The following is a 27398-nucleotide window of genomic DNA, read 5'->3' as shown; positions in this document are numbered from 1 at the left end:
ATATGGCAACACTAGTATAGATCCTCTCAAATATAGGGTACACCAGTGGAGGAGACACCAATGTTGAACCAGGAAACCATTTTTACACTTTAGTATCTGCTCCACTGTGGAATTGTTTTGTTCAAGAGTTTCTGTGACAAAGAAGATTGTAAGAGCTCATTTCATCTCTTGCAGAAACAGGTTGCAGTTTAAAGGAATTTAAATTTAGACAGCCCATGCTTGATCACAGAACAAGATTCCCATTATGATGCCCAAGATAGCTTTATCCTTTGGTAACTGATTCTAGCTGATACTCCCAACTCTCAGACAATTGAATTAAAAGTATTGGTTTCAATCTTTAAGGCTGCAGTCCTAAATACTCTTCCTAGAGGTTAAGCCCCACTGAACACAGTTTTAAATAACATTGCACTGTAAAGCCTTAAATGATCCTGGATATCTGAAGAAGCCCTGTCGCCCATATACTTTCTCATGCCTTAATAAGGAGGCCCTGTTCATTATGGATGCCTCTTCCTGCCTCTTCCTTCTGTGGTGCTGTAAGCAGTGGCAAGCAGTCAGGCAGCCTTCTTTGCAATGGCATCCACTCTTGAAACACCTTGCCAAGAGAGATTCAAGCTGGCTGCCTGTGTCCAGGAAACTGATCACTGTGTTCCTTTTCAAGAAGACCTTCATGACCTAGCTGAATGGAAACTGCCTTCAAGTCAATCCCGACTTATGGCGACCCTATGAATAGAGTTTTCATGGTAAGCGGTATTCAGAGGAGGTTTTACCATTGCCTCCCTCTGAGGCTGAGAGGCAGTGACTGGCCCAAGGTCACCCAGTGAGCTTCATGGCTGTGTGGGGATTCGAAGCCTGGTCTCCCAGGTCGTAGTCCAGCACCTTAACCACTTAACTGTTTTTAATGCTTTGCAGCGCTGTTTCCCTTTTGTTATAAGCCACTTGGGACGTCTTTCTTGTCTAAGAAGCAGGGTATACATTTTAATAATTACTATTTACTGAAAAACGTCCGTGAAGGAATGTGTCCCAAGACTCACTTTAGAAGGAAATGTCAACACATTACAGAGGAATTGCTTTGCTTCCTGCTTGTCTCTCTGATGGCTGCTGCAAAGGGAAGAAAGACTGTGGGTGGTTGAGTGTGCGTGTGTGATACGTGTGTAGCTGCACTGTGCTCCATGGCTGCCCCACCTGCCATAAGTCCTTCCTGCTCCCTCCCATCTCATAAACATACCAAACACAGGATGCATGGGGAAAGCACCCGCAGGAGCCAATCAGGACACAGCAAGGCGGGTTGAATTGCACGTGCACTTGTTTGTGTACGTGCAAAAGCAGGCTCCCAGCAGAGAGGGCGGGATTGCAGCCAGAGTCTCTCTCTTTTCGTTGACTCTTGGGTGGATACACTGGACAGAGTAAAGGAGCTGTGCCGAAAGTCAACCAGCCCCACCACAACTTTTGCCACAAGTATATTGGGGTAAAGCAAGAAGAGAGAATGTTACTGTTGGATTGCAACACAGAGGTAAGACTTGGGAAGCACACACATTTTTGTTGTTTTAGATTTCTAGATGTTAAACTGGTCATAGCACACTCTCAGGCTGCTAGTTACTCATATACTTTAAGATAACGAAAAATAAGTTGCACTTTTACCATGCAACAAATTGTTCATAATTTTCATTAATATTTCTTGGGAACCTTGGTTTTTGCTAGTGAGGGAGTAGTGAAGAAACCTTTAGAAGCAAGAAATATATTTCAAACCCTTATCTGTCTCATAGGCTGATAGCCAGAGCCACCTTCTGGAAGCAGGGACCGAAGTGAATGTAGCTGCTGATGCCCTTTGTCAGTCCCCAGCTCATCTGGCTGCTCATGGAGGACATGCTTTCTTTCTACTTTGGCAACAGCAGACAGGAGCCAATTTGAACCAACAGGTATAAGTTATATTTTCTATTTCTCAGGTAGGTAGTCTAGCTCCAACAGAACTCAAACTCTTATTGTTGCACTATAATGGACAGCTGATGTCTGCTAGTATGAACAAGGCCGTTGCAAAGCTAGGCATGCCTTAATAGTTTTAGAACATTCTACTGCCTTTCTGGGGTGACTATTGAAGGATACTACTTCAACTTAGCAGATACTAATTCAAAATTGCCATAGCAAAATTTAAAAGTCACTGTTTGCAGAAAGCAAGTTTGGTTAGGATGCACTTATTTTTCATTGGGCTGAATCCAGAGAATTGTGGGTATGTACTGCTGATTCTGATGCAGTATCTACCTCCGCTTTTGGGTTGAACTCCACCAGATCAGGATTTGAAGATTATGGCAAGTTGGGTAGCATAGCACTGTACTAGAGTTCCCCACCCCTTTTATAGTGATAGATTACAACAGTTAGTGTGACTGTGCTAATATCTCTATTTATTTAGGACTGGCTTGGAGAAGCTCCAATTCACAAAGCAGCTAAAGTTGGGAGTTTGGAGTGTCTGACCTTACTTGTGGCCAGTCATGTCAGCATTGAGTAAGTGTACCACTTCAAATACTAATCACTGCAGAACAATTGTCCAAATAATTTTGTGCTGTTCGTATTAGGGAAATGTGAATGAAGATTTGAATATGAACCCTAAAGCTAGCAACGAAGAAAACTGTTGTTTGCTGATCTCTTTTGTAGATATGCTGTACAACTTTGAATTGCAGTTTAATTTACAAATGGTAACTCACAACTGGTACAAGGGACTTCCAAATAGTTTGGGTAGAGAACAGAAATTTAGGCCATGATACAACCTGTTAGTCACACTTAAGTCCCTCTGAAATCAGGGGGAGGGGGGTTAAAATAGTTACACCTAACTTGCCATGTTGAACAATTTAATCATGGCTTTTAGTTGGATCAAAGCTCTGTAGCCTAATCCTACATGTTTAGTCAGATGTAGGCCCCTTTGGATTCAATGGCATTTACTCCCAAAAAATTATGTACAGGATTGCAACCGAGAAATGTTTTTCTGGGAACAAGCCCCAGTGAACTAGTGCAGCTTATGTCTGAGTAAATATGTACAGAATTGTACTTAGTGTTTAAAATACTGACACCAGTTCATCTGACACTTTAAAAAGAATGGTTGTTTTGGTTTATCAGAAAGTTAAAAAATCCAAGTAATGTACCAATCAAAATTTCAATTTTGTATCTTAGCTTATGCAATACGAATGGTGAAACAGCAGAAGACCTTGCATGGGCTTTGGGATTTTTGGACTGTGCCCAGTTCCTCAGGACAGTGAAACACATTCAAAGCAGGAAAGCAGTAACACAGTTTAGTTACACCTTGCATGATGACTGCTTGCTTAGAGACACTGCGACAAGACAGAAGCGAACATGTGAAAGCAAGAGACCCATAAGCGAGAAGAGAATGCGATCATATGGTATGCATTTAGCTTTCAGTAGACAATTGACTCTCTTAATACAAGGCAGCTTCTTTCAATCAGCATTCAATCAGGCACACCTTCAGTCTAAGAGATGTATCAAACAGGCACAGTGAAAATGGACATTTCCTGGTATCTTGAAACAAAGTTGAATGGCAAGACCAGACCCACAAGAACAGGGTGGGGGACTCTATTACCCCAAGGGCCACATTCTCTTTTTGGCAACCCTCTGGGGGCCACCTGCTAGTGTTGTGCAGGACCAGAGGCAAAAGTGGATGCAAGTGTTCATCTTTGTATAGTAGGCTAGTTTCTGCACACACCTTTCTCTATTCAGGCAAGCAAGCAATATTATCAGAGTTCAAGGGCACATTCCAGCCAGGCATAGACACTCAGGAGGGTATGAAGCACAGCTGGTGAGGTATGGCCTGGAGAAAGACCTGGGAGGGCTGCATTTGACCCCTAGGCTTGAAGTTTCCTACCCCAGCACTAGAAGGGCACTTCCATCACAGTAATGCAAATACAAAATATCTTTCATTACTGTTGCTAGTGTAGCACAATCCTGAATAGGCTTAACTCAGAAGTAAATTCAATTAAGTTTAGTGAAAATTGCTATTAAGAGTGCTTAGGATTACAGCCCATCTAGTGGCACCACGCTTCCTCCTTAAAGGACACTGATTTGACATCAACTCCTCCAACACAACCCTGCCTTTCTTTAAAGAAATGGAGAGTATATAATACTGTTATCATAATGCACAGAGTGTCATTTCCTCACCAAAGGGCAGCTGCAGCTTGTACCCATACACTAAGAGTTAAGGAGAAGGGTTCCTTCCAGGACAAATAGCAGGTCTCTTACACATCTGCCTAAGAGCTGGCACCTCTTTTTTAAAAAGACTGCTACTACCACCTTCCTTGACAAGACTTCGACAATGCAGCCCAAAACATTTTTTAAAAACCTTTAGTTTATAACCATACCCTTGTTTCCTTATGCTGGCACTCCATACCTGATTATACTGTCTAATATACTCACTTTCACTCAGGTGATTTTATTCTGTTTATTCAAGGTTATTCCTGATAATTTCATTTTTAATGTGGTGTTATTTTTAGAACATTTTAAGGCTTTTTTGTTTTGCTATTTAAAATGTGTTTGGTCATTTTGATGAGTGCTTACGTAAGTTGGAAAAGTGATGTAAAATGTCCTTAACAAACAAGAAAGCAAGCTATGACAACCCTGGGGATGGTGAATTTGTATCTGAGGAAAAAAGAGCATCTAAGCTTCCATAGGGAGGAACTACCTACCTCCCCCCAAAATTGATTTTCAAGACTGAAATATGCCATACTGAAAGTGGGTATTATGTACAGTGTGCTTAATTCAAATGCTGGCTTTATGTTAGAAATACAGTTCTTTTCTTTGAATTTAAATAGATATGAAGCCTTTGACGTCATCTGAAAAACCGTTATCACAAGAAGAAATGTGAACAATCAGAACTCTACAGAGAAATATGGATTTGTATCTCAAACCCAAATAATTTGAACAGTGCCTTCTGAGAAGGAGAATGGGTTGCTTCTTGAAGAAGATGTTTCAAAATAATTCCTGTATTTATCACACACGTGTGTGCGTTTGTGTATAAACAGTGCTCTCTTTTCTCTCATCTATTCTCCAAGTCACCATGTAACACTTTTGTGACGGCTATTTTGTTTCTCCCACGTTTCTCCCACAAGACCAAATGCCCCCTCTCCCTCTCTCTCCCTCCCTCTCCCTCCCTCTCCCTCTCTCTCCCCCTCCCTCCCTCCCTCCCTCCCTCTCTCTCCCCCTCCCTCTCTCTCCCTCCCCCTCCCTCCCCCTCTCCCCATCCCTCCCCCTCTCCCTCCCTCTCCCCCTCCCTCCCTCCCCCTCTCTCTCCCCCCCCTCTCTCTCTCTCCCCCTCTCCCTCTCCCCCTCTCTCCCCCCCTCTCCCCCTCCCTCTCTCCCTCTCTGTGTCTGTGTGGGTAGAGGGACAGGGATACTACATTAAGAATTAGCATTGCTACCAGGTCCTACATCCACTTTACATCAATACAGCAGTGAAACATACAAATACTTTTAGCCAGTGGTCAGATGGAGCATTAAAATGTACATGATCTTGTTGATCAACATATACTTTGAACTTGCACATCTGTCTTCAAGGCTCACAGACTTCACTGTAACTTTGATGTAGTATCTCACATTGTCATGTCATACCCCAATTAATATTCAATTGCTACAAGTAAGGCTGTAATCCTTACTGACTTACCTGAGACCAAGTTTAAATAGTTTATTTTAAATAGACATGTATAGAATTGCACTGTTAGGATCAGATTATAAAAGCAGAAAAACTTTTAGAAAATGACGGTGTTTAATAATCAAGTTTTATTTGAAAAAAATCACCTCACATTTAATTTGGACACCAAAATATTGGATTAGCGTTTCTATTTTAACAGTTGTGAGCAACAAAATACTGTTTTAAGTTAAAATAAATCATTGTTCATACATAAGTGTGAGTGTGTGTTTTTACAGTAAGACAGCCAGTTCTTCATAATAATCCGAATAGCCATTCAAATAGTTTTTGGCCGCTGAGGAAGACACAGGTTATAATAAGCATCTTTGTTCCAGAAATCTGGACCTTTCCATCCACACCAACCCTGCACAGAAGAAAAAACACAAACTATAACTCTGGTGCTTTTAACATGAACGGCACTAGCTGGCATTTTAGTAAAATTAATGTGAATGTCAGAAGTTTTGTTCAATGTATTAAATATGCACACAAGCTACGGGGGTGTGTATCAAAAGCTATAAATAATTGCACCTGCTCAGCCAGATGTTTAGGTATAAATTATGTAGCTTGACGATAATAGCACTTAGTTTATAAAGTTTTGTGGTAAATTAAAGAAAACATTTTAAAAGTCTAATAAATGTCTCCATTTTAAATCATAAGCACAAAGCTATAAAAAACACAAGTGATTACTCTTTGCCAAGGATAGTCAACAGCTGAACCCCTGAGCAGCCAGATATTTGGGGCGAGCAGATTAATGCTGCACTGTAAAACATGCTGAACAATTCTTTTTAAAGAAACAAATAATCATGCCAAAACAAATAACGTAAGGGAACTTTTAATTTGTATTATTTAATTATAATGAATTTAGTCTTTAAAGCAGTAGGCTTTTTCCTGCCTGCTCTTTCCGAGCCCTTTAAGCATTAGAATAGATAACTCAAAATGTGTAAAAATCCTCCTAGATTTTGGCTTTACATGGCTTTTCTGGTTAGAGTCAGTGAATGTAGCACCATATTAAGGTTTTTGTTGTTGTTAGTCAAACCCATATTTTGAACCAATAACTCACTCATTGTTTAGGGTTGTTCAAAAAAGGTTGTTCATGTTCAAAAGAGGCTTTCAAATAATAGTTAAATTTTGTTCTGTCCAAGGAAAAAAAAAGGTCCAGTATGAATTTTGGTTCTAATAAGTTTGACTCTGTGCCTACAATTTTTGAAAGCGACACAAAAGTTATGTGAATAGGCCCTAAAACTAGATTATAAGGGATGATTTGAGGTCTAATATGAATGCATTAGAATTTATTCCTTAGTTAAGATACTTTCTATTTCCAGCAGGAAAAAAGCACCAGAAGCCAGGACATAGTTTGACAAAGTTTTCATTGATACATGTGCTCATCTGAACATCTGTGGGTCATCATTAGCACAAATGGGATCACAATAATACACATTTCTTTGTCCAATGCAAAAATTAAGACTGGAATTTACAGACACATCAACATTAGGAAGTCAGAATATAGAATTTTTTTTAAATCCCACAAAATGCTTCCTTTCAGTATTAATATGCAGAAATGAAAGTCAACCGTGAAGGTAGAGTCTCACCTTTTCTAATACAATATGCAGATCCTCTGCTCCAGTGTAATGTGGGTCCAGGATCAGAAATCTTATGTGCCCTGTGATTTCATTCCATGCTACTCCTAGTATTGTGTGAGCCAGGACTCCACCACCTGAATTAGGAAGGTGAGAGAAAGAAGATGCAAGAGAGAAGATAGTACATTCAAAGACAAAATTATCATTTGCTATTTATGATTGGAAAATGGTCCCTGACATCAGGAAGGCAATTTCCATTTCCGAACATCTAAAAGTCAACTCTAAAATTAAGTAAAGCTGTTAATGGAATGCATGGCAGAAAAAAATCTGGACAAAAGGCTGAAAGAAGCCAAAACTGAATTATGCAGGAACCATGCTAGCATAGACAACTAATTTGATTTCCAGCCCTAAGACTCCTATGCATGTCCACTCAAAAACAAGTCCAACTGTATTCAATGGGGCTTGCTCTCTAGTAGGTGTGTTTAGAATCTGTTTTGACCAATACGATAATCAACAACAACCAGTAAGAAAACATCATGGATGATCTTTTAATAGAAAAGGTCATTTCTAGATGTTAACTAGTAAAAGAAAAAATTCCCAGACAGTAAGAAATAACTTTACAAAATACAGAGTTATTTAGTGTCATCAGCAAATGGAAAGCAAGGTGCTGAACGGGTGAAAAAAGGCATACATTACTATTGTGTTTTCTGTCTTTGCAGGCTAACAAGTGGGCACAAGTAGTCTAAAGCACGAGAGAGACATAGAAAATAAATGCTGATTTTAGTCAAGATTAAACCCCAGTTCATTAGTAGTGCTCCTACTCTATGTATGGCAGAAGTGTTGACACCCCCAGGCAGGTACCATATTGTGCAGGGACCACCTGTGGATTTCTTCCCTCCTTTTTGGAGGGAGAGAAATTGTAAGCGTGGGTCCTCTATATGATCAATTATTGGCATACCCAATCCAGTTCATAAATTACTTTATCTCATTGGTGAGACTGGAAGTAGTGCCTGCTTCTGTACCATGTGAAGAAGAGACTGCTCTTGGTAATGTGTCAGTTCTATCAACTTGGATTTTGTAAACCAAATATACTGTCTAAAATAACAAGAGACACCCTTGGCAGCAGATGTGGAAATTCTCTGAAGATGTACCTAAGGACTTTGTCACATGTATCATTTGTGAGAATGAATGGCAAGGAAGACATTTAAATTGTATAGATAATTACAAGGTTATTTAATATTGAAATGTTTGGAAAGCAGGTCTGATTGGGAGTTATTCCTTCTTAAAATGGGACAGAAAAATCCAGTAGAAGGTCACCTGCAGCTATCTCTCATCTTGCTTGATATTTCAGTATATGTTTCTTCCTTAAGCACCCCGACATAGGATGAATTAAAAAAAATATCACAGGCCAGATGTTTCTGGACTGCGATTAAGCTACTTCAAAGCAATCCAAAAGGATGACAAACAAAGACAAGGCCATGATTCATAATCATGGGGTCAAAGACTTTAAAAAAATCCTGACAAACTCAGCTTTTAAACACTGTGTTCCTATGTGTGTTTATTCAGAAGAATATAATACGGTGTTCAGTGGGGCTTATTTCCTGATAAGCATGCACAGGATTGCAGCCTAACATGAATTACTTAATTTATAGCTTTCCTGATTGGAAACCATTAAGTGTATCCTACAGACTTTAAAAACAAGAGGGGAAAGAATATTTTTTCTTTTTTTCCTTCAATTTCTAAGTCAAGGCCATTATTTAGAAGAATAGACTTATTTTAGACATTAGGGATCAGCAAAAACAAGTCTCAGGCATAGCTTGGATGTTTCTGTTCTCTAACCATGGGGGGGAAGAATAGGTAAAAACACAACTTCATTATATCAGAATATTCAGACATATATCTGATACATGTCAGTAGTGAAAAAAATTGAGCCATGTGTTCAGAACTGTCACAGCTGTTCTTGAGGCTTTACCATCTCAAAATGCAAACAGAGCATTGCATGAATGAATCCTCTTCCATATAAACACTCAGATGTCTGTAAGAGAAGGGTTTTGGCCTAGCTTTTCACAGGTGTAGAGTTTTCTATGCTAAAGCACATTCAAATATACAATCCCATATCTGCATTCTAAAGTAGCACAGTCCCAAGAGGGCTAAGAAATAAGGCAGAACCTTCAAAGCCCAACACACAGTGTTCTTAACAAGGGTCAATAAAATATTTCGAATGGAAAAGTCTGGATAATGTGGATTTTGGGGTATTAAACAGCTTACCAATCATCACTGGTGTTCCCTCTGACTTGAAATGATTAGCGAGTTCTCTTCCCTGAGAAGCCAGCTCAGACCCATGGCTATAAGAAAAAGTTGCTATCATTAGCACTTTCAGCTACTGCTTAAACTATAGGAAGAAAGCTAATGGGGCAGGATGGGGTGGGGCTTAATGAAAGCTAATAGGGTGTGGGTGAGGCTTAATGAAATCCCCAAGTCCCAACCCATAGTATCACCACCCCCATTTTAGCCAAATCAAACCCACCATAACTTTTTAAAGACAGTAGCATCACAAAAGGGTGCCTCCCCCCCACCTGTAATTTGAACACTGCTTTCAGCAGTAAACATCTAAATAGCATTGTTATGGTTTGACCTTAACTGTCTGGGAATTGTCTGTATAAACACATTATTAACTGTATCCAATGAAGTTGTCCTGTTTGGCAAGGACACTGATTTGTGCAATGGAATTTCCCCTCCCTCTACTCCCGCCATGCACCCCCTGAATCTATCCTGGGGTTTCCTCCAAGCCCCCAGAACAGATCTGGGGGAGCACATGAGAGGAAGGGGAAGTTCTGTTGTGCAAACAAAACTCCTTGTATGGATAGGATGACTCGGCTGAATACAACTTTATCAGTTGTTCTGCTTACAAAATAAGACACAGCATTCTCAGCTGAAATAAACTCATTGTAGATACTACAACACATTACTGGTATAGCTGCCTTGCTATTGCCATCTATGATAAACAGTTACCAAGTTTTATTTTGTTAAGAGTGATTCCTTATTTTTTAAAAATACAAGGTACAGGTAGGTTACATTCTTCGAAGGACAAATTAGGAATTTATATTACATAAATGAATGCAAAGTGAAAAACCAAGTTAAGGCAGGGTTACATTAAAAGAGAATCTCCAAGCTGCTCTGCATAATCTATTACGAAAACATGACTGCTGGTCAGGAACAGTTGGTAAAGAGGACTGTTTATTTGAATATTTTCATTTATTTAAGATATATATATGGCACTTAATCATTAGGATTTCTAAACGGTGTACATAAAAATAAACCTTACAGAAAACAAAACAATGAAGCACTACCATAAAACCAAACACTACTTTAAAATGCCTGCTGGAACAAGAAAGTTGTAGTCATGTGCCAATCCAGCACTGCTGTCAGTGCACTTGCACAGTGCTGCCCTCCCAGCCACCTTTCCCTCTCCCTCCCAGTAAGTGGTAACACTACTGCCGGGAGGCCTGGTGTGTAGTAGCACCTCTCCTCACCAACTGCTCCTGCTGCCACCATGTTTTTCAGTTCTAATAATCAAACTGCAAAGCAAACTGATTGCTACTTCCAGCAGTTAGAAAGTAACACTAAGAAATAAATTATTTACATGTAGTCTGGAATTGATTTCACTGTTACATCATTATCATCAGCTGTAACAATGTTGGGTTTGGTCTAAAATGAAATTACTGTTGAACAAAATGTTCTCTCCCTAATGCCAATTCAGTTGACCATCATGCATAAAATCCTTCAGAATCTATAGAGTTTTACAGAATTTAGTCATGCATAATGCTCACTAAATGACAAAATACCAAACCTCTGGAGCTGCCCAGCAAAGGCTTGTTTTTGTTAACATGTATGTTGGTGCTTTATCTGTCATTTAATGGCATATGAAACGATGTGGCCCCTAAAGACTTGACTGGGAAGCTTTGCAAATCACTACTTTTGTATCCTGTTTTTCCTTCAAAGATCCCTACCCCTTTTTATCCATCCCAATAATCTTGTTATGTAAATTTGAACCTGGGTCTTCCAAATTCTAGTTTTTAGCTTTAACAAGAGTCAGAATCAATACAAAATTGTGATTTTCTTTGACTCCTGTTTTCATGTCACATCTAAAGATCTGTATTTTTCTATTGTTGATCATCCTTTTGAGGCACTTGTTTCTTTGCTGGATTCTAGAGCCATCTTGATTTTGTTAGAAATAAGGAAGAGGAAGTTGTCTTATACTGAGTCAGACCATTGGTTCATCTAGCTCAATACTGTCTACACTGACTGGTAGGAGCTCTCCGGGAATTCAGCTGGAGTCTTTTCCCAACCTTCCCTGAAGATACTGGGGATTGAATCTGGGACCTTTTGCATGCAGAGCATATGCTCTATCACTGAACCACAGCCCTTCCCCAAGTTATTTCATAAGTATTCTTACCTGACAAACAGTATTTTTGAAGTTATCCCTAGTAGTTGGTTCAGTACAAGCTGCACTTCAATAGAACCAATCCATTGGCGTGACCCAACAAACCCTGCTTGCTTGTCTCCAGCATCAACTAGAGCCTTTGGAATCATCACCACCACAAGAGAAAAAGAAAAGTAATAGTCATTTGGGCCATAACTGTAATAATTATTGTATTTACCTATACACTGCTCTTTTAAATCTGGTTTAACAGAAGCAGAGGGGGAAAGGGGGGGAAACTGTTTTGTACTAAGTTAAAACAGTTCTTCATCACAATTGGCATGCAATATAATTAACATAAAATGTGCTGTGGAAAAAGCTTATTAGGCTACAGTTTACTTGTTAGGTTACATCTGACACCAAATCCATTCCTACTACAATAAAGTTTGCTGGTAGCCAGTGTAGAATCAGTATAAAAATGGAAAACATAGAAAACTAACACGTCAGCCTAAACCAGGAACCTTCTCACCAGCATCTAGATTTTTGTATGGAGGGGCATTCCATCATGTGTGCCTCCATCTCCAGTCAAAAAAACACACACAACCCAGACACAAGTTTACCAGCTCATTGAAAACTATTCCCAAGGATGACTGGGAATGGCGTCTCTGCCCTCTGGAACCATACCCACTCTTTAAAAAGTACTGCAATGATGGGGCACGGTGATAAACTGGAGCACACAATCATTCATAAGGCAAGATGCAGCAAAACAGAACCACTGTGCTCTGCTAAGTTTAAGAGGGCTGTCCCAAACAACATGTTCCATTAGTAGCTGTTGTTTTTCAAGGAACCCAAACTTGGAAGTCATCTGTACCTGCTGAATCTCCTTGTGTGTGGGTATTGATTTGTCCATGTATCCCTGATGCCTGAACCACGAGCATATAGTCTGTAAAGACCGATAGGCACAGCCCCAGCCATTATCATCAATACGATCCTGCATGTAATGATGATAACTATATGTGCCATATACCAAATATACCTGAGCAGGAAAGAAAAAGCACAAAGTAGACCAGCATATCAGATTCAGAATGCTTTTATAAAGGATACTAATTCTGCATTTCCAACTTTTATTACTATTACTAACAATACTGTATAAAGTATTTTTAGGTACTGTACCAGAACAACACAGCCCCCACCCATGGGCTTACCATTTAAAAGATATGCTACAAAAGAAAAAAAGAATGGTGAGGTAACAGGAAAGCAAGCAAATTCAGTACTAATTCTTCATAAAGTTACATTAAGTGTTTAATGACCAGGTGAAATAGCCATTAAAGGAGATAGCTCTGGGAGTGTTGCCTAACAGCAGTTATTCCACGGAGTGGCCTGTGCTGTCTCCCTCTCCCTTTAATACTGTCAGGTAGGTTGTTTCCTAAGAGAAGAATTTATTTTCAAATTAGGGGTCTGGAACTAAGATACCTCTAAGCAAGCATACACTAGTATGAGCCATTGATCTCAAAGTGATAACTGTGATTGTCTCTTGGACAGCCCCTCAGTTCTCTTGCAGCACAATTGGGATATGTACCTGTTTGTTTATTGGGCCAAGAGATAGAGACTGAGGGTCATGTGCCTTTCATTTGTGCTAATGTCAATTGGTAGGTACTGGGAGCCAGGCAGACATCTTCCTACTTTTATACGGCCCTAATGCTGTGGGTTATATGTTTGTCCCCTTTTTGTTCAGCCCATCTGTTCTTATATTTGAACTTAAGAGTGGCGGCAAGTACAAATGAAACTCACCGTACCAGACTCTATACCAGGTGGATTGAGATGTACATGTGGGCTCCTGAGATACCCATCTTTGAATGGTTCATCTGGAAAATGATAGGCATTAGCCCTACGGAGATAAGGTCTATCAAATGGTAGATTAAACCGCCTATGTAATTCCTAAAAGGAAGGCAAAAATGAGAACATATAATCAATAAGAAAGTTTGCTTGTTTTGTTCTATTTTATGCTAAATGTGTTTTCAAAATCAAGACTGTTTCATTACAGCACACTGAACTACCCCACCATGAGTAGTAAACTGACATGTTGTAACATGAAAGCAGTACTCCCACAATGAGTCACTTAAAGATGGGCTTCTTAAGAGACTACTGATAAATTCAATACCAGACAGCAATTTGCCTGAAGTAACCTGCACAGAACAGAAACGGAATATACAACAAAACCTAAACAACAAAGAGAAGAAACAGAAAATCCCTTGCAAATTGCAATCCATCTGTTCAACTCAGAACTCCACTCTAGCATAAGAGTTTCTGTAATCTATGAAGGCAGAAGTAGCTGGCGTGACAGATCTGTGGCTTTAACAGAATCCAATAACCTGGCATTTCTTTCCTCTCTCTGCCCCAGTATCATGTAAAGAAACAAAGTATGCAATGTGAAGTCATCATACACCAACTTTCCTTGACCCCACAAAAAGTAGCCCATGAAATAGAGCAGAGAAAGGGAATTTGATGACATCATATCACATGCTTCATTTTCACACATCTTAAAGGTAAAGGTGTCCCCGCACTTGTAGTGCAAGTCGTTTCTGACTCTTAGGGTGACGTCTTGCGACGTTTACTAGGCAGACCATATATATGGGGTGGGATTGCCAGTTCCTTCCCTGGCCTTCCTTTACCCCCCAGCATAGGCCGGGTACTCATTTTACCGACCACGGATGGATGGAAGGCTGAGTGGACCTCGACCCCTTTTACCAGAGATTCGACTTCCTCCTTCCATTGGAATCGAACTCCGGCTGTGAGCAGAGCTTCGGCTGCGTTACCACCGCTTACCACTCTGCGCCACGGAGGGCCATAACGCCACGGAGGGCCATTCACACATCTTACAAGAAGAGAAATGCTGCACTGCTGCTTTTGGCACATATGTCTGCACATGAATACAGAATGGACCATTGGTCTCACCTGAAGGGTGATTTTCATAGGAGGACTGCCATCAAGCGGGTTATAGCTCCACCTATCGTCCAAAGGCAAGAATGTTTTTAAGTCAAGACTAGGGGCATCAGGCCCCTCCCACTCTCCAGTTCATTCGCAGCGAGTCCAAAGAGAGATATCTAAAAATGCAGGAGAAAAGGCCAACGGGCCTACCAGCAAAGACATAACACAATAGGAATAATCATAATAATATGACTCTAACGTAGTGATATAACATTAATAGCAGTCTTGACTTCACTAGTAAATCTAATATAATAGCGTAACAGGAGTATATAAAAAAACCCCAAAAATATCTAGGTATCCAGGTATCTTCCAACTGGGAGGGTCGTGATGGCAGTCCTCCTATGAAAATCACCCTTCAGGTGAGACCAATGGTCCATTTTCCATAGGAGGACTGCCATCAAGCGGGATGTACCAAAGCAGCCCATAACAAGGAGGGACCACCCACATCCTAATCATCATTAAGAACCTGTTGCAACACTCGTCTGCCAAAAGAGGCATCGGCAGAGGCATAACGATCTATTTTGTAATGCCTTATAAACGAGTGTGGGGTAGACCAAACAGCAGCTCTGCAAATATCAGCAACAGGAGCGTTGGTAGCAAAAGCAGCCGTAGTGGCCGCTGACCTAGTGGAATGAGCTGTTATACTAGCTGGAACTGGAAGCTTAAGGGACTCATAGGCTAAGGTAATACATGCACCAACCAGCGGGATAAGGTGGAATTAGCTACTTTATGCCCCATAGAACATGGATGAAAGGATACAAACAAAGACTCAGTTCGTCGTATATCCTGGGTCCTAGACAGGTAGGTCTTGAGAGCCCTCCGATCATCCAATGAATGCCAAGCCTTCTCTAGAGGATGGGTAGGATTCGGACAAAATGAAGCAAGAACAATGTCCTGGTTGCAATGGAAAACTAAATTGACTTTGGGACGGAAGGAAGGATCAGTTTTCAGCACAACAGAGTCCTTGTGAAAGACACAGAGATGGCAGGCAGAAGACAATGCGCCCAGTTCCGAAACTCGTCTCGCAGAGGTGATCGCGATCAGGAACAGGACCTTGAATGACAACAGACGTAAAGGCACAGTCCTAAGGGGCTCGAACGGAGGGTGTTGTAAAGACTGTAGGACCTTCGACAAACTCCATGAGGGAAAACGGTGGAATACAGCCGGTGAGCGTAACGCGGTTCCCCTCAGAAAACGTTTGATGAACGGGTGCGAGGCAATAGGAGCACCAGCGGAGGACACTGAGAGAATGGATGACAGAGTGGACGCATGTCTATGTAAGGTGTTGGGTCTAAGTCCCATCAGGAGGCCCCTATGAAGGAATTGCAGCACCTGTTGTATTGTGGCCTGGGAAGGATCGAGGTGCTGGGACTGACACCACCTGGAGAATGCCACCCAAGTATGTTGATATATACAGGTGGTGGATGGTCGTCTCGAAACCAAGATAATGTCAATAACAGCGTCAGACAGGCCAGCAGACCTTAAATGTCCCCGTTCAAAAGCCACGCTGTTAGCTTGAGCCAATTGGGATCCTGATGCAATATTAGGCCCTGGGATAAGAGGTCTGGCCTGACCGGGAGCGTCCAAGGGTCCGTCACTGACATGGCAAGAAGATCCGAGAACCACGGTCGACGGGGCCAATATGGAGCTATCAGAACCAGTTTGGCCGTCTCGTGTCGCGCCTTTCTCAAGGTTCTGGCTAACAGTGGTATTGGAGGGAAGGCGTACAATAGGCCATCTGGCCACGGTAGAGATAGGGCATCCACCGCTTCCGCTGTCATGTCCAGGTATCGAGTGAAGTACCTTGGTAGCTGGCAATTGCGACTGGAGGCAAATAGATCGACGGAGAAGATGGAAAATGGTCGGATGAAGTTTCCATTCTCCCGGAAAGACCTGTTGTCTGCTGAGCCAGTCTGCTGTCACATTCCAAATTCCTCTGCGATGTTCTGCTTTTAAGGATTGCAGATATTGCTCTGCCCAGTCGAATATGAGGGAAGCTAGGTTCTGCAGAGAACGGGACCTGGTCCCCCCTTGTCTGTTTAAATGAGATTTGGCACATGTGTTGTCCGTTCGAATGAGAATATGGTCCAAGTGGAACAGAGACTGAAAATGGAGCAGAGCTAAGTGGACAGCCTTCAGTTCTAGCCAATTGATGCTCTGAGTCTGCTCTGCTGTGGTCCAAACCCCCTGAACGAACTTGGCTCCCCAGCCAAGGAGACTGGCATCTGTGGTGATAACAGTCCTGCGGGGTTCTCTGAACGGAGTGCCCTGGGTGAGATGTTGGACCCTCGTCCACCAGCAAATAGGCACATGGAGATACGCTTCCTTTAGGTCGATAGAAGCCAGGAAGTCTCCTTCTTGAAGACTTTCTGTAATGGAGTGGAGGGATTCCATTTTGAACCTGCGATACTTTACGAAACGGTTGATGAACTTGAGGTCCAACACCGCCCTCCATGACAGATCTCGTTTGGGCACAGCAAATAGGAGGGAGCACACCCCTTCCGACCTCTCTGTTGTAGGGACTGGCTCTATCGCCGCTGTGTCCAAGAGGTGATGTATGGCTGTCTGCATGATGCAGTGCATGGCTGGTGCCCTGGGACAAGGGGAGGGATGAAATCTGTCCGGAGGGATTGCCGAAAACTCTAATGCATAGCCATAACAAAAAAAATCTCTGATCCAGGCGACCTGAGTCAGATGCAGCCAATGGTCTCCAAACAGAAGCAGTCTGCCCCCACCCGGTATCGCGTCAGTACTGTCTGTGCTGGCAAGACCCTCCCCTATATGAGGACGTTGATGTACCTCTGCGCCCCTGGTACTGACCTCTGCCTGGGAAACGTCTGTTCCAGACTCCCCTGGAGGGACAGAAATCATAGGTTCGGAAATCGCGGCCTCGTCCCCCGGGCCGCGTTCCTCGAAAGGGCTGGGTCGTGCGGTATGAGGTGAAACGTCTGAAAGGCCTGCGATCAACATTCCTGACAGTGGCCAAGACAGGCTTTCGAGCATCCTTGGGGTCAACAAGCACTGCCTTTAGGGCTTCCTCGCCGAAGAGTAATGAGCTGGAATAAGGTGCCCTTGATAAATTAACTCTGGCTGTAGAGTCCGCTTGCCAGTGACGAAGCCAGAGGGTCCGTCGAGCAACTACCTGAGCTGCCATAGCTCGTGCTCCCAGCTGATTTGCGTCCAAGGTGGCATCAGCCACAAAAGCCACTGTCTTGCGCAATTTCATCAGTGACCTCCTCAGAGAGACAGGATCGGGATTAGGATCATCTAAGAGGTCATCCAACCACATCATTGCTGCCCTGGAAAAGATGGAAGCTGATGCAGAGTCTCGCATGGAGAAAGCGGTGGCCTCATGATTCTTGTGTAAGGCAAAGTCCAGCCTCCACTCAGTGGCATTCTTTAAATGTGAATCTCCTTCCCTCGGCAAAAGGGATCTAGAGACTAGACTGGAGATCGGCTCGTCTATGCCAGGGATGGCCAGTCTGCTTGTAAAGTCCGGAGCCAAAGAGTAAAGTCTGTCCGCAAGGGCGTTAAAACGGCGTGTTTGTAATGGATGAGACCATTCGTCCTTGGCCAGTTTAGCAATAGGATCTGGCACAGGAAGGTAGTGCTCTGCTGGTGTGGGGGATTTCAAGACCCTGGCCCCTTTAATAGCGGGAGTGGCAGCTGCAGGTTGTGTAGATTGGAGACCAAGGGTGTTCAATACTCTGCGAGCAAGGGGCTGATAATCTAAGGCATCAAACATGTGATAAGATGTATCCTCCTCATGTTCCGAATGATCACTCCATTCGTCTCCTTTGGCTTGCACAGCAAATGGTGACTCCTCCCCACAAGAAACGTCATCAACAAACCTGCCCCTGGCAATGTCAAAAGGATTTGGAGAGCATGATGGGTCTGCCTCATTGCGTACATAGTGGTCCATGCTGCGCTGAGGAATGGCGGTGATTTGTGACGGTGACTGTGTTTGAGTGAAAAACGACAGCATGTCTTGTAGTTGTGATATGAACTCATGAGACAGCTGCAGCCCTGGTGAGGTAGATGGTTGCGCTTGTAGAGGCGACGTTATGGACGGCTCAGCAGGCTGTGAAGATGAATAAGCCCTAGGTGGTAATATGGGAGGAGGGTGGCTGGCTGCTGTTTGGTCAGGAAACCCAGCAAAGTCCTCCTCCTCGGAGGATGCAGTCGGAGAGTGAAATAGATTCGTTAACTGTTCCTGGCCCGCTTGGTTGTGCTGTGGCTGGATAGATGTTTAGTTTTGGCAACCACTTTGGTGTGCTTATGCTTGGCCGCCTTAGATTGTTTCGGCTTGGTTGCCTGAGCTGTCGCTGGCTGTTCCGCCATCATATATTTTCTAGGGGGTTCAGTACATGGCCACGGATGGGGCAGAATGTACAGACCTGAACAGGCTCAGTACACGGCCACAGATGGGGCAGAATGCACCGGCTCAGATGGCTAAGTACACGGCCACGGATGGGGCAGAATGCACCGGCTCAGATGGCTAAGTACACGGCCACGGATGGGGCAGAATGTACAATTTCAACAGCGTTGGTACACGGCCACGGATGGGGCAGAATGTACAGATTGAACAGCCTTGGTACACAGCCACGGATGGGGCAGAATGTACAGTTCCAGACAGCCTGAGTATACGCAGAATGTACAATTTCAAACAGCCTTGGTACACGGCCACGGATGGGGCAGAATGCACAGTTCCAAACAGGCTTTGCACACGGCCACGGATGGAGCAGAATGTACAGTTCCAACTAGGCTGGATACATGAAACAGCTTCAATAGTCAGCTTCAGGCAGCAGTTTGTGTTGAAGAACTTATAGCAGGATTATAGAGGTTCTGCTCTGCAGTATACACACAGAAACTGACAGAAAAGGCCTAGAACAGAATCGTTTACTATGAAAAGGACCAAACAGAAAGGGCGGGAAAAAAGGGGGAGGAACAAAATGGCGCCCGCAAAAAGAGTGGGAAAATTGGCCAATCAGAAAGGCTTGGGGTGATGAAGAAGCAATGGTAGTCACAGGGAGCACCAGCGAGCTCAAAAAACGGCCTCAAAAAACGCTCTGGAGCCGTGGGGCTGAGAAGCACGATCACGGCTTAGAGAGCGAGCCAGATCTCTACAGCTGCGGGACAGACTCAGCAAGCGAGGGGAATAAGGAGCCGCAGCCGCAGGCTCCGAAGGCAGTCGCGGTGAGATTTAAAATGCCGCAGAACGAGCCGGGGGAGGCGGGGCAGCCCAACCAGAAAGGGACACTGAAAGTAGAAAGAGCCGCAGCCGCAGGCTCTGGAGAAAAAACTAAGGGAGCTGCCGCGAAAATAGGCGGCGAGTTGAAAAAAGAGCGGCGGCGCAAGGCAGAGAGCTGCAGCCGTAAGCTCCTGGATTAAGTCTGCATCTGCCGGCTGAGGAAGGGAGAACTGCAGCCGCGATCTCCCAGAATCACCGTTCGGCTAGGCAGGGAGCTGCAGCCGCAAGCTCCCGTAACAAGGCTGCGCCCGCCACCTTAGAAAGGAAAAACCGCAGCCGCGGTCTCCCAGTAAATAGCTAGGGACTAAGGGAAAAAAATAGACAAAAAGGGGATCCCCCTTAAGTACAAAGACAAACAAAGTACAGTCAGTCCCACAGACTCTAAAGTAAAAGACAGAGGGAAGGAAATAATGTGGAATACACACACAAAACCTCCACACCGTCACACAAATACACAAAAACTTATCTAGACGCTAGCTATATATCCAACTTGCACGGACGAAGGCAAGAATGAACTGGAGAGTGGGAGGGGCCTGACGCCCCTAGTCTTGACTTCAAAAACATTCTTGCCTTCAGACGATAGGTGGAGCTATAACCCGCTTGATGGCAGTCCTCCTATGGAAAATGTCTAGTTTTGGCCTGAGTGCCTCTTACCCTGCCCACTTTTCCCTCTGACCACATCCACCACTGATATGTGGCCCCTGGAAGGTTCCCTACAAGACGATGTGATCATCAGGCTGAAAAAGGTTCCCCACCCGTTTGCTATTTGAAATTAAAAAGAACAAACAATTACAAAGACATTATACAATCTGTACGGTCATAAACAGAGGGCACCTTATAGTAATGAACTCCTGAACAAAGGAATTAAAAGAACTCTTAAAATGCATATTTAATTAAATGAAGGTAACTATAAATAAAAATTTTACATTGCATTATTATTAATAAATGTGAATATGTCACAATATTTTAGCCAACATCATTCAAACAATCTTTCAATATCTACCTGTCTCCAGGTCTCCAGTTGATTATCTGAAATGCCAGTAGGATATGAGACTGTTACAAGGTGCTTTTTTCCTGGTAACATGAAATGAAATTGTTCAGGCACAAGAACAGCTGTTCCTCTCATATATTTCAAAATGCACCTCTCCATATCAGTTAGCTGTGTGTGAATTGCATTCACCAGGATACTTCGTACACTGCAAGAAATTGATGAAATTGTTTAAGAAATATAACACCAGAAAATCAGGATCACTGTTTCTCTTTCTGGGTCTTAAAACTCTCTGAGAGATGGAGAACAAGCCCCATAATGAAATGCTTTGCTACACTTTACACACAGTTGTATCTATATTGGATTAATGAGAGTTGTTGGAGAATGTGCACATACACAAAAAGGCAGGCAGACTGTGCACAAGCTGATAGCACTGATAGGAGATTTTGCACATTGCCTAGTCAATATTCAGGAAAAATTACTATTGATAAATGCTTTACATTACAGAGTCTAATAAAAAAACCTACAGATATCTAAAGATCTTTTTGTTGCCTTTTTGATTTATCAGAAACACTTGATACTGTAGGCAGAGGCCATCTCTGGAATAAACTGAAAGATACAAATTTAGACTCAAGATTACTAGCGTTAATTCAACAGCTATAGGTGAGTGAGGTATAGTGCAGAGGGATCTCTAACCGAACGAATTAAGATAAATAAAGGAGTAAACAAGGCTGCCTATTGGCACTTGCCCAGTTTAAATCTATACAATTGGCACAGTCTGCATACTGGAAATGGAGGATGCAGGCTCCCCTACAACATGTGGCAGGAAAGACTGGGTCTTAATGCACATATTCAGATGACAGAGTACTACCATCTCTTAGTTGCTTAGGCTTGAAGAAGTCTTAAAAGTGAGCTTATCCTGGAAAGCTCATAGACAATCTAGTGTTGTAAAGGTCAAGCAGGTGATTGTGGCAATATTAAAGTGGGTCCCCCAACACCAAAAAGAGTAGACAGATGTAACTGCTTTCAAAACATTTCAAGCTGAGGTGATCTCCCAAATGTAGTACAGTTCAGAGATATGGGAGGAAAACAAAATGTGCATTAAATTAATTGGAAACAACAGAATAAATTCTTACGGAGACTATTGGGATGCCCCCCAGGAACCCCAGCTCCTGTTGGGTGGGCTCTCAATTAAAGCAAGTAATATGGGAAATTAAAGCGGCATTATCCACAATCTGTCACAGCTGTATAACAGCCCAAAGCATTCTGGGACTTCTTAGATAAAAAAAACTAAGGGACAGATTATATGAAGACATGAGGCTGCTACAACTATCTAAATTTCCCCAATACTATTATCTGTTTAAAACAGACTATCAAAGATCTAGCTACCTAGAATTTCTGACTTTCCCCCTCTATATATAGCTTTTCTAAAATGACACCTTTAGGTTATGCTTTCTGCCATGTTAGATGGTGGATACAGATATCTGTCTCCCAATGGATATGCATCTGTAATTTGAAACAGATAGACAGTGTAATCCATTATGCATTGAAATGTCTTTTATATGATGGTGGGAAAAATTATTGGGAAATATTTTGTCTTGTTTAAGCACTTGTTCGGATCAAGAAATTATCTATTTTCTTTTAGAAGATATTTACCCATTTGTGACACACAGAACAGCATTGTATGGTTTAGTCACAAGGAAACCTCGAATGGAAAGAAACACCAATATAGCATTGTAGGAGATGTCTCAGAATTTTAAGAGGTTTTGTTCAGTTTAAATTTAGCTTAAATTGGTTTCTTTGGATTGGGTAAATGTTTTTTTCATATAATTATACTGTATTTTAACTTTTCTTATTTATCTTCATTTCACTGTTTATGTATTGGAAACTTTACACAAGATATTTATTTTTAATGCTGTCAAGGCCAATGCCTAGCACAATAAATTTGTTGTTGATGATACCCAGTCAATATGATAATCACCATCACCAGTGACTGCTGGAGAATGTGCATTGATCAGAAATGTTTCAGATATATTGACAGGTTTGTACACTTAGCCTCCAAATACTTTTTGCAGATTGTCTGGGCACCGTGCATAGTTCCAAGCAGAGAATGAGAACATTGACCAGCCAACACACATTCTCCCTGATCAAATGTCCACTCATACATATTATCCAGTACTTAAGAGTGTATGTATGTTGACCAGGAAATGTTTAACATGGCCTGCTCATGTTGCCAGTTTGAATGTGGTCGTTTGCATTTATGCACATTCTTCAGTGAACTTACATTAAACCACATCATGTATACACATAAATATAAACTGGCAACATCCAAAGCTTATCAACACTGTGCCTTTTTCTTTGCTTTTTCTGCACCCTGGTGTAGCTGAAAGTCCTACCTCTCTGAAGACCAGTGTACAAAACTGTTCCCTGCAAGTAGATTTTCAATTATCTCCAAGTGCATAACCTCCAGTTACAGCACAGGGAAATGTTTATTATGTTACCTTTAGTATTTACATCTTTCTGAACATTCTACTTCTTGGACTGCTAGTTTTTGAGTAACAAGGTAACAACTCAGCAAATTTTTATTTTTATCTAAACATTTCCTAATTATTACAACTTTGTATTTAAGGATGTTATGAAATTCAGCAGAGATGTATCTATCTTTGCATGGTAAATCTACAAAGAGCATATAATAGAAAACAAGCTAAAGAAAACTGAAGCACATCCTCAAGTACATGTTCTACTTACTTCCGCCATGTTTCTTCGGGAGACACAGAGACAACAGCATCAACTGGCAAGGTCATGCTTATGTAGTGATGTCCCTTGTTCTCCTTTTCAATGATTGGAGTGAGAGGCTCTAACAAAGTTGTCATTTCCAGCATAAGATCTATATTTACGATAGGCTGCAGCAAATAATAAAGAATTAAATGAACAGGCTGTGCAATTTACCACCACCCCACTAGTTGTTATGCTTCACTTAACAAAGCATGTAACAATTTGGAAGAGAATGTCAGATCAGAAAAATGGCACATGGTAAAAGGGTTAAATACCTTCCCCCTCCTAGTATCACAGTTCCAATCCAAGTCAAGCAGACCTCTAACTGCATTTAAAAGAAATTAAAAGACAAAAGATATCCAACACCTCATTTAATTTGGCCCAAAGACTTACCACATCAGAAAATAGAGGGGGGGCAGGGAGGAGCTGACTGACCACTGCACTAGTGCAATATTACATCAATACAGCAGGGGTGCAATTCCTATGTTGCAGGCAGGTATGCTGGGGGAAATGTTAGGATCTGGATGCCAACTACAGATCTGATTCTGCAAACTGATCCATACATGTCAACTTCTGCATTTGCATCAAATGGATGATTTTGCTATAAAATGACATCATGGTTTCACTCATGTTCTGCTCTGCAAAGCTATGGCAAGAAAGGTATACATACCAATTCTTGCAGCTTTTTATCTTTCTTCTTTGGAAACCTGCGTTTAGTCTCATCTTCTTGTTCAAAACTGGAAAACAGCAGTAAAATCAACTTATATTGAGCAATGATTATACTACCAGAAACCCTCAACAGCATTCCTATTTTTGTTGACCTATACTCACTGAATAAAGCGTAGTATCTCCTTACACACAGAATCATCTGTAAGTTCTGTTGAAACTGAATTTTTTCCACTATTCGGCCACAGATACACTGAGCTATGGCAGATTCTGAATACTAGCACATCTGACGCCAGTTTGGCTGAAAGATCACTGAAAACGTATTTTAGTGCCTCTTTTGTTGAAGAATCTAAAATACACAGAGAGAAAAGAAAACAAAGAAAATTTAAAGAAATTGGAGGGGGGATATTTGCACACTTTAAATATTCAGAAGGAACTTGGAAAGAAGAGAAATAATAATCGTTCATTCTCTTCACTGAACATGACAAGAAGTTGTAGTTTTCAATTAAAGTGAAGAAGGTTTAAACATGAAAGAAGAACTGCCTAACTACAAGAGCAGGAAAGCAATGGGGTAAGTCGTGTGGAGAAGTTCTGAAACCTTCCCTTTTCAGCATACACATCATCTAACTTTTATATATGATTTTCATTAATATGGCTGATGCCAAGCCAAATAATCCTACATTTATTCTACAATTCTTCTAGAGGACAATCCAAACGCCAGCCAGGCAGTGCAGAGTGTGATGGAGCAATGGAGCCACTGCCACATCTACAGCTGTGTCACTCATGCCAGCTGGGGTGGAGGGCAAGCAAATCGCTGTGCCAGCCTGGTCAAGTGACAGCTGGCTCAAGATCCAGGAAATACCGGGCCAGCTTAGCCCCTCCCTGCAGCATTTTGGGACCTTCCATGGACCATGTGCCTGCACATTCAGGGGTGAAATGGGAAACTCTGCACCAGCAGAGTGTCACTGGTGTCACTCTGGGTGTGGAGGCCACCAAGACTAGGAGAAGGGACACCTCTACCAAATCCAGCCCAGCCTGGCACAAAGGAGGGTTGAATTACAGCCTTACAGTGTAATCCAATACATGTCTACTCAGAAGTAAGCTCCATTGGGTTCAATGGGACTTACTCCCAGGTAAGTGTGTATTGGATGGCAACCTTAATCAGTAATAGTTACTCTCAGTTATCAAACATGACATGAGCCTTGAAAAAAATGATTTAGGACTAATGACAAGCGATTTTTTAAAACTGTAGTATTCCTACACAAGGAGGACAAATTTAGTTTCAAGTGAAATACAGGCTTATTACCAATCTAACAACAGTCCACATGCTTCCCAAAAGTGACTCAGCAATTACCTGTCATTCTTGGGGAACAAGCTGCAAACCTCGGCTTGAAGTATATAAATCAGGATAAAAAAATGATATTCCTTTTAAAATTGGCAGTGCACAGAAATGAAATGAGCACAGTAAACTAGTTAAAACACCATCCTCTTAAGCATATTTATTTGAAGCTCCATTATTTTCAATAGAAATTCTATCTCCTTTAGTGGTCATAGTAATAAAAAAAATGCTTTGCAAAAGTGAAGGCATGAAGCTGCCTTATATCTACTTGTCATCCAATCCACTACTGTCTAGTCTTTTTTTTTTTTTTGCTGAGTTGAGACAGTTAAATCTTGCCTTAGTAAAGGCGTGTCGAAATTTGGGAATAGTTAAAAATTCCAAGTAACGAGCGTGAGAATTTGTAACAAAGCTCAGATTGTGGTAAAGCGGAGAGCATACTTTGGTGGCTGCTGCATTTGCGGTTTGCCTATCTATGTCCCTGAGTCTGATTCCAATTATATGTTTTGCCATATAGCAGTCCTGGATGGAAGATACCGAGGCATCCCGCAAGCCCAACGGTTTTGCCCTTGTAAACTGGGGGAGATAGAAACATTGTCCCACGTTTTATTTGCATGCCCAATATATCTTATGGAGAGAACCAAATTCCTTCATCCCTTTACTAAACGGTTTCCTAACAGTCCCCTTGAATGGCTGTTGGAACAACTACTGAATGGCTCAAATAGGTATATCACTCTATCGGTGGCCAAATTTATCCATGTAGCTCAACTCAAACGCGCTAACTTTGTGCCCTGATGTCCTATCTGACAGCTACAGACTGTTTAGTCTTTTATACTTATTTGTCTTTTAATATTTATTTTACTATTTTTACTATTTTCTTCTTGTATTTTATGTTCTGTTCCGGGTCTTTGACTGCAAATAAAGATGTTGTTGTTGTTGTTACTGTCTAGTCTGACCGGCAACAGCATTCCAGGATCTCAGGTGATCTTTCTTACCACCTGCTACATCATCCTTTTAACTGGAGACGCCAGGGACTGAACTTTGAAACTTCTGTACACAAAGCATATGCTCTACCATCTTTTCTGTGGTGTCCTATATTTGGGGAGACGATAGAGTTGTCCACCTCCAATTCATTTTCCATGTGAATCACTTACAAAACAGACACAAGTGCTTGTGCTGATTTCCTCATTTATGTATTGCAGGAACTCTTAGGATGCTGCCAATAAAGCCGTCATTGGCTCACTCCTTGCTGCTTTTCTACCATGCAAGCAGCATTGTATGAAGCTTGTATGCTATTGCAAAACCAGGGCAAGATCTAGGGCAGAAGGATCAGTTGCTGCTGTTGTGCTAGCAAGGAGCTTCCAGTTGTATCTTTGCCAGTATATTTAGATCCTTAAAAATTACTCACATCCAGATCTACCAAAACATATTGACCATGCCAATCTGGTTAAAATGAATGTTTTGCTGACACAATGGTTTCAAAATTACCTTGTCATTGCAGTCAGCTAGCTGTTTCTACAGAATGATAACTAAAGTTATAACATAGTGTCTGATATGTATATAGACGCACCATCAGTAGTGGCTAGTTGAAATGCCAGATCAAGGCCTCCTCTTATTCTAAAAAGTATGTCCATAGTCTCTAAGATGACCTTTTGGAAGGAAAGGAAAAGATGAGTTAACATGAAATACTGCTGTTTTGGTTGAAATTTTTACAAGT

The 27398-nt window shown here is 41.9% G+C and overlaps 3 protein-coding genes across 6 annotated transcripts in view; 1 reads left to right on the top strand and 2 right to left on the bottom strand.

Moving 5' to 3' along the window:
• The window catches only part of LRP2BP (LRP2 binding protein), a 36455-nt gene extending 35357 nt beyond the window's left edge, over positions 1 to 1098 (bottom strand). The window contains exon 1 of the transcript XR_009757728.1: positions 1032 to 1098. The gene's annotated coding sequence lies outside the window, so the exon portion shown is untranslated. The remainder of the gene's footprint in view (positions 1 to 1031) is intronic.
• Positions 1099 to 1281: 183 nt separating this feature from the next.
• Positions 1282 to 5850, top strand: ANKRD37 (ankyrin repeat domain 37). The gene is made up of 5 exons (XM_061583390.1): positions 1282 to 1510; positions 1764 to 1916; positions 2405 to 2496; positions 3160 to 3386; positions 4809 to 5850. Exons 1-5 carry the CDS (start codon positions 1484 to 1486, stop codon positions 4859 to 4861), a joined length of 552 nt encoding a protein of 183 aa, XP_061439374.1. The 5' UTR covers positions 1282 to 1483; the 3' UTR covers positions 4862 to 5850.
• Positions 5750 to 27398, bottom strand: part of UFSP2 (UFM1 specific peptidase 2) — a 25053-nt gene continuing 3404 nt past the window's right edge. For 3 of the 4 annotated variants that reach the window (XM_061583384.1, XM_061583385.1, XM_061583386.1), the window contains 11 exons: positions 27252 to 27330; positions 24511 to 24694; positions 24350 to 24416; positions 23653 to 23807; positions 20920 to 21112; positions 13469 to 13615; positions 12549 to 12713; positions 11714 to 11838; positions 9526 to 9602; positions 7270 to 7394; positions 5750 to 6044 (listed from right to left, as the gene is read on the bottom strand). In XM_061583384.1, coding sequence (XP_061439368.1) covers positions 5958 to 6044; positions 7270 to 7394; positions 9526 to 9602; positions 11714 to 11838; positions 12549 to 12713; positions 13469 to 13615; positions 20920 to 21112; positions 23653 to 23807; positions 24350 to 24416; positions 24511 to 24694; positions 27252 to 27330 — 1404 coding nt within the window. In that variant the 3' untranslated portion in view covers positions 5750 to 5957. Of the gene's footprint in view, positions 6045 to 7269; positions 7395 to 9525; positions 9603 to 11713; positions 11839 to 12548; positions 12714 to 13468; positions 13616 to 20919; positions 21113 to 23652; positions 23808 to 24349; positions 24417 to 24510; positions 24695 to 25699; positions 25734 to 27251; positions 27331 to 27398 lie in introns of those variants that run through there. The other variant, XM_061583387.1, reaches the window with a different exon arrangement.

The sequence above is a fragment of the Rhineura floridana genome, chromosome 9, assembly GCF_030035675.1.
Source record: "Rhineura floridana isolate rRhiFlo1 chromosome 9, rRhiFlo1.hap2, whole genome shotgun sequence".
NCBI classification, from domain to species: domain Eukaryota; kingdom Metazoa; phylum Chordata; class Lepidosauria; order Squamata; family Rhineuridae; genus Rhineura; species Rhineura floridana.
This window is presented reverse-complemented; position numbering and strand designations above follow the sequence as displayed.

What these genes read in the sequence shown, in the direction of transcription:
- ANKRD37 (XM_061583390.1), top strand. Translation starts at nt 1,484, where the DNA reads ATGTTACTGTTGGATTGCAACACAGAG. An exon ending in GAGCCAATTTGAACCAACAG is followed by an intron (nt 1,917 to 2,404) that starts GTATAAGTTATA and finishes CTATTTATTTAG; the next exon opens with GACTGGCTTGGAGAAGCTCC. An exon ending in GCCAGTCATGTCAGCATTGA is followed by an intron (nt 2,497 to 3,159) that starts GTAAGTGTACCA and finishes TTTGTATCTTAG; the next exon opens with CTTATGCAATACGAATGGTG.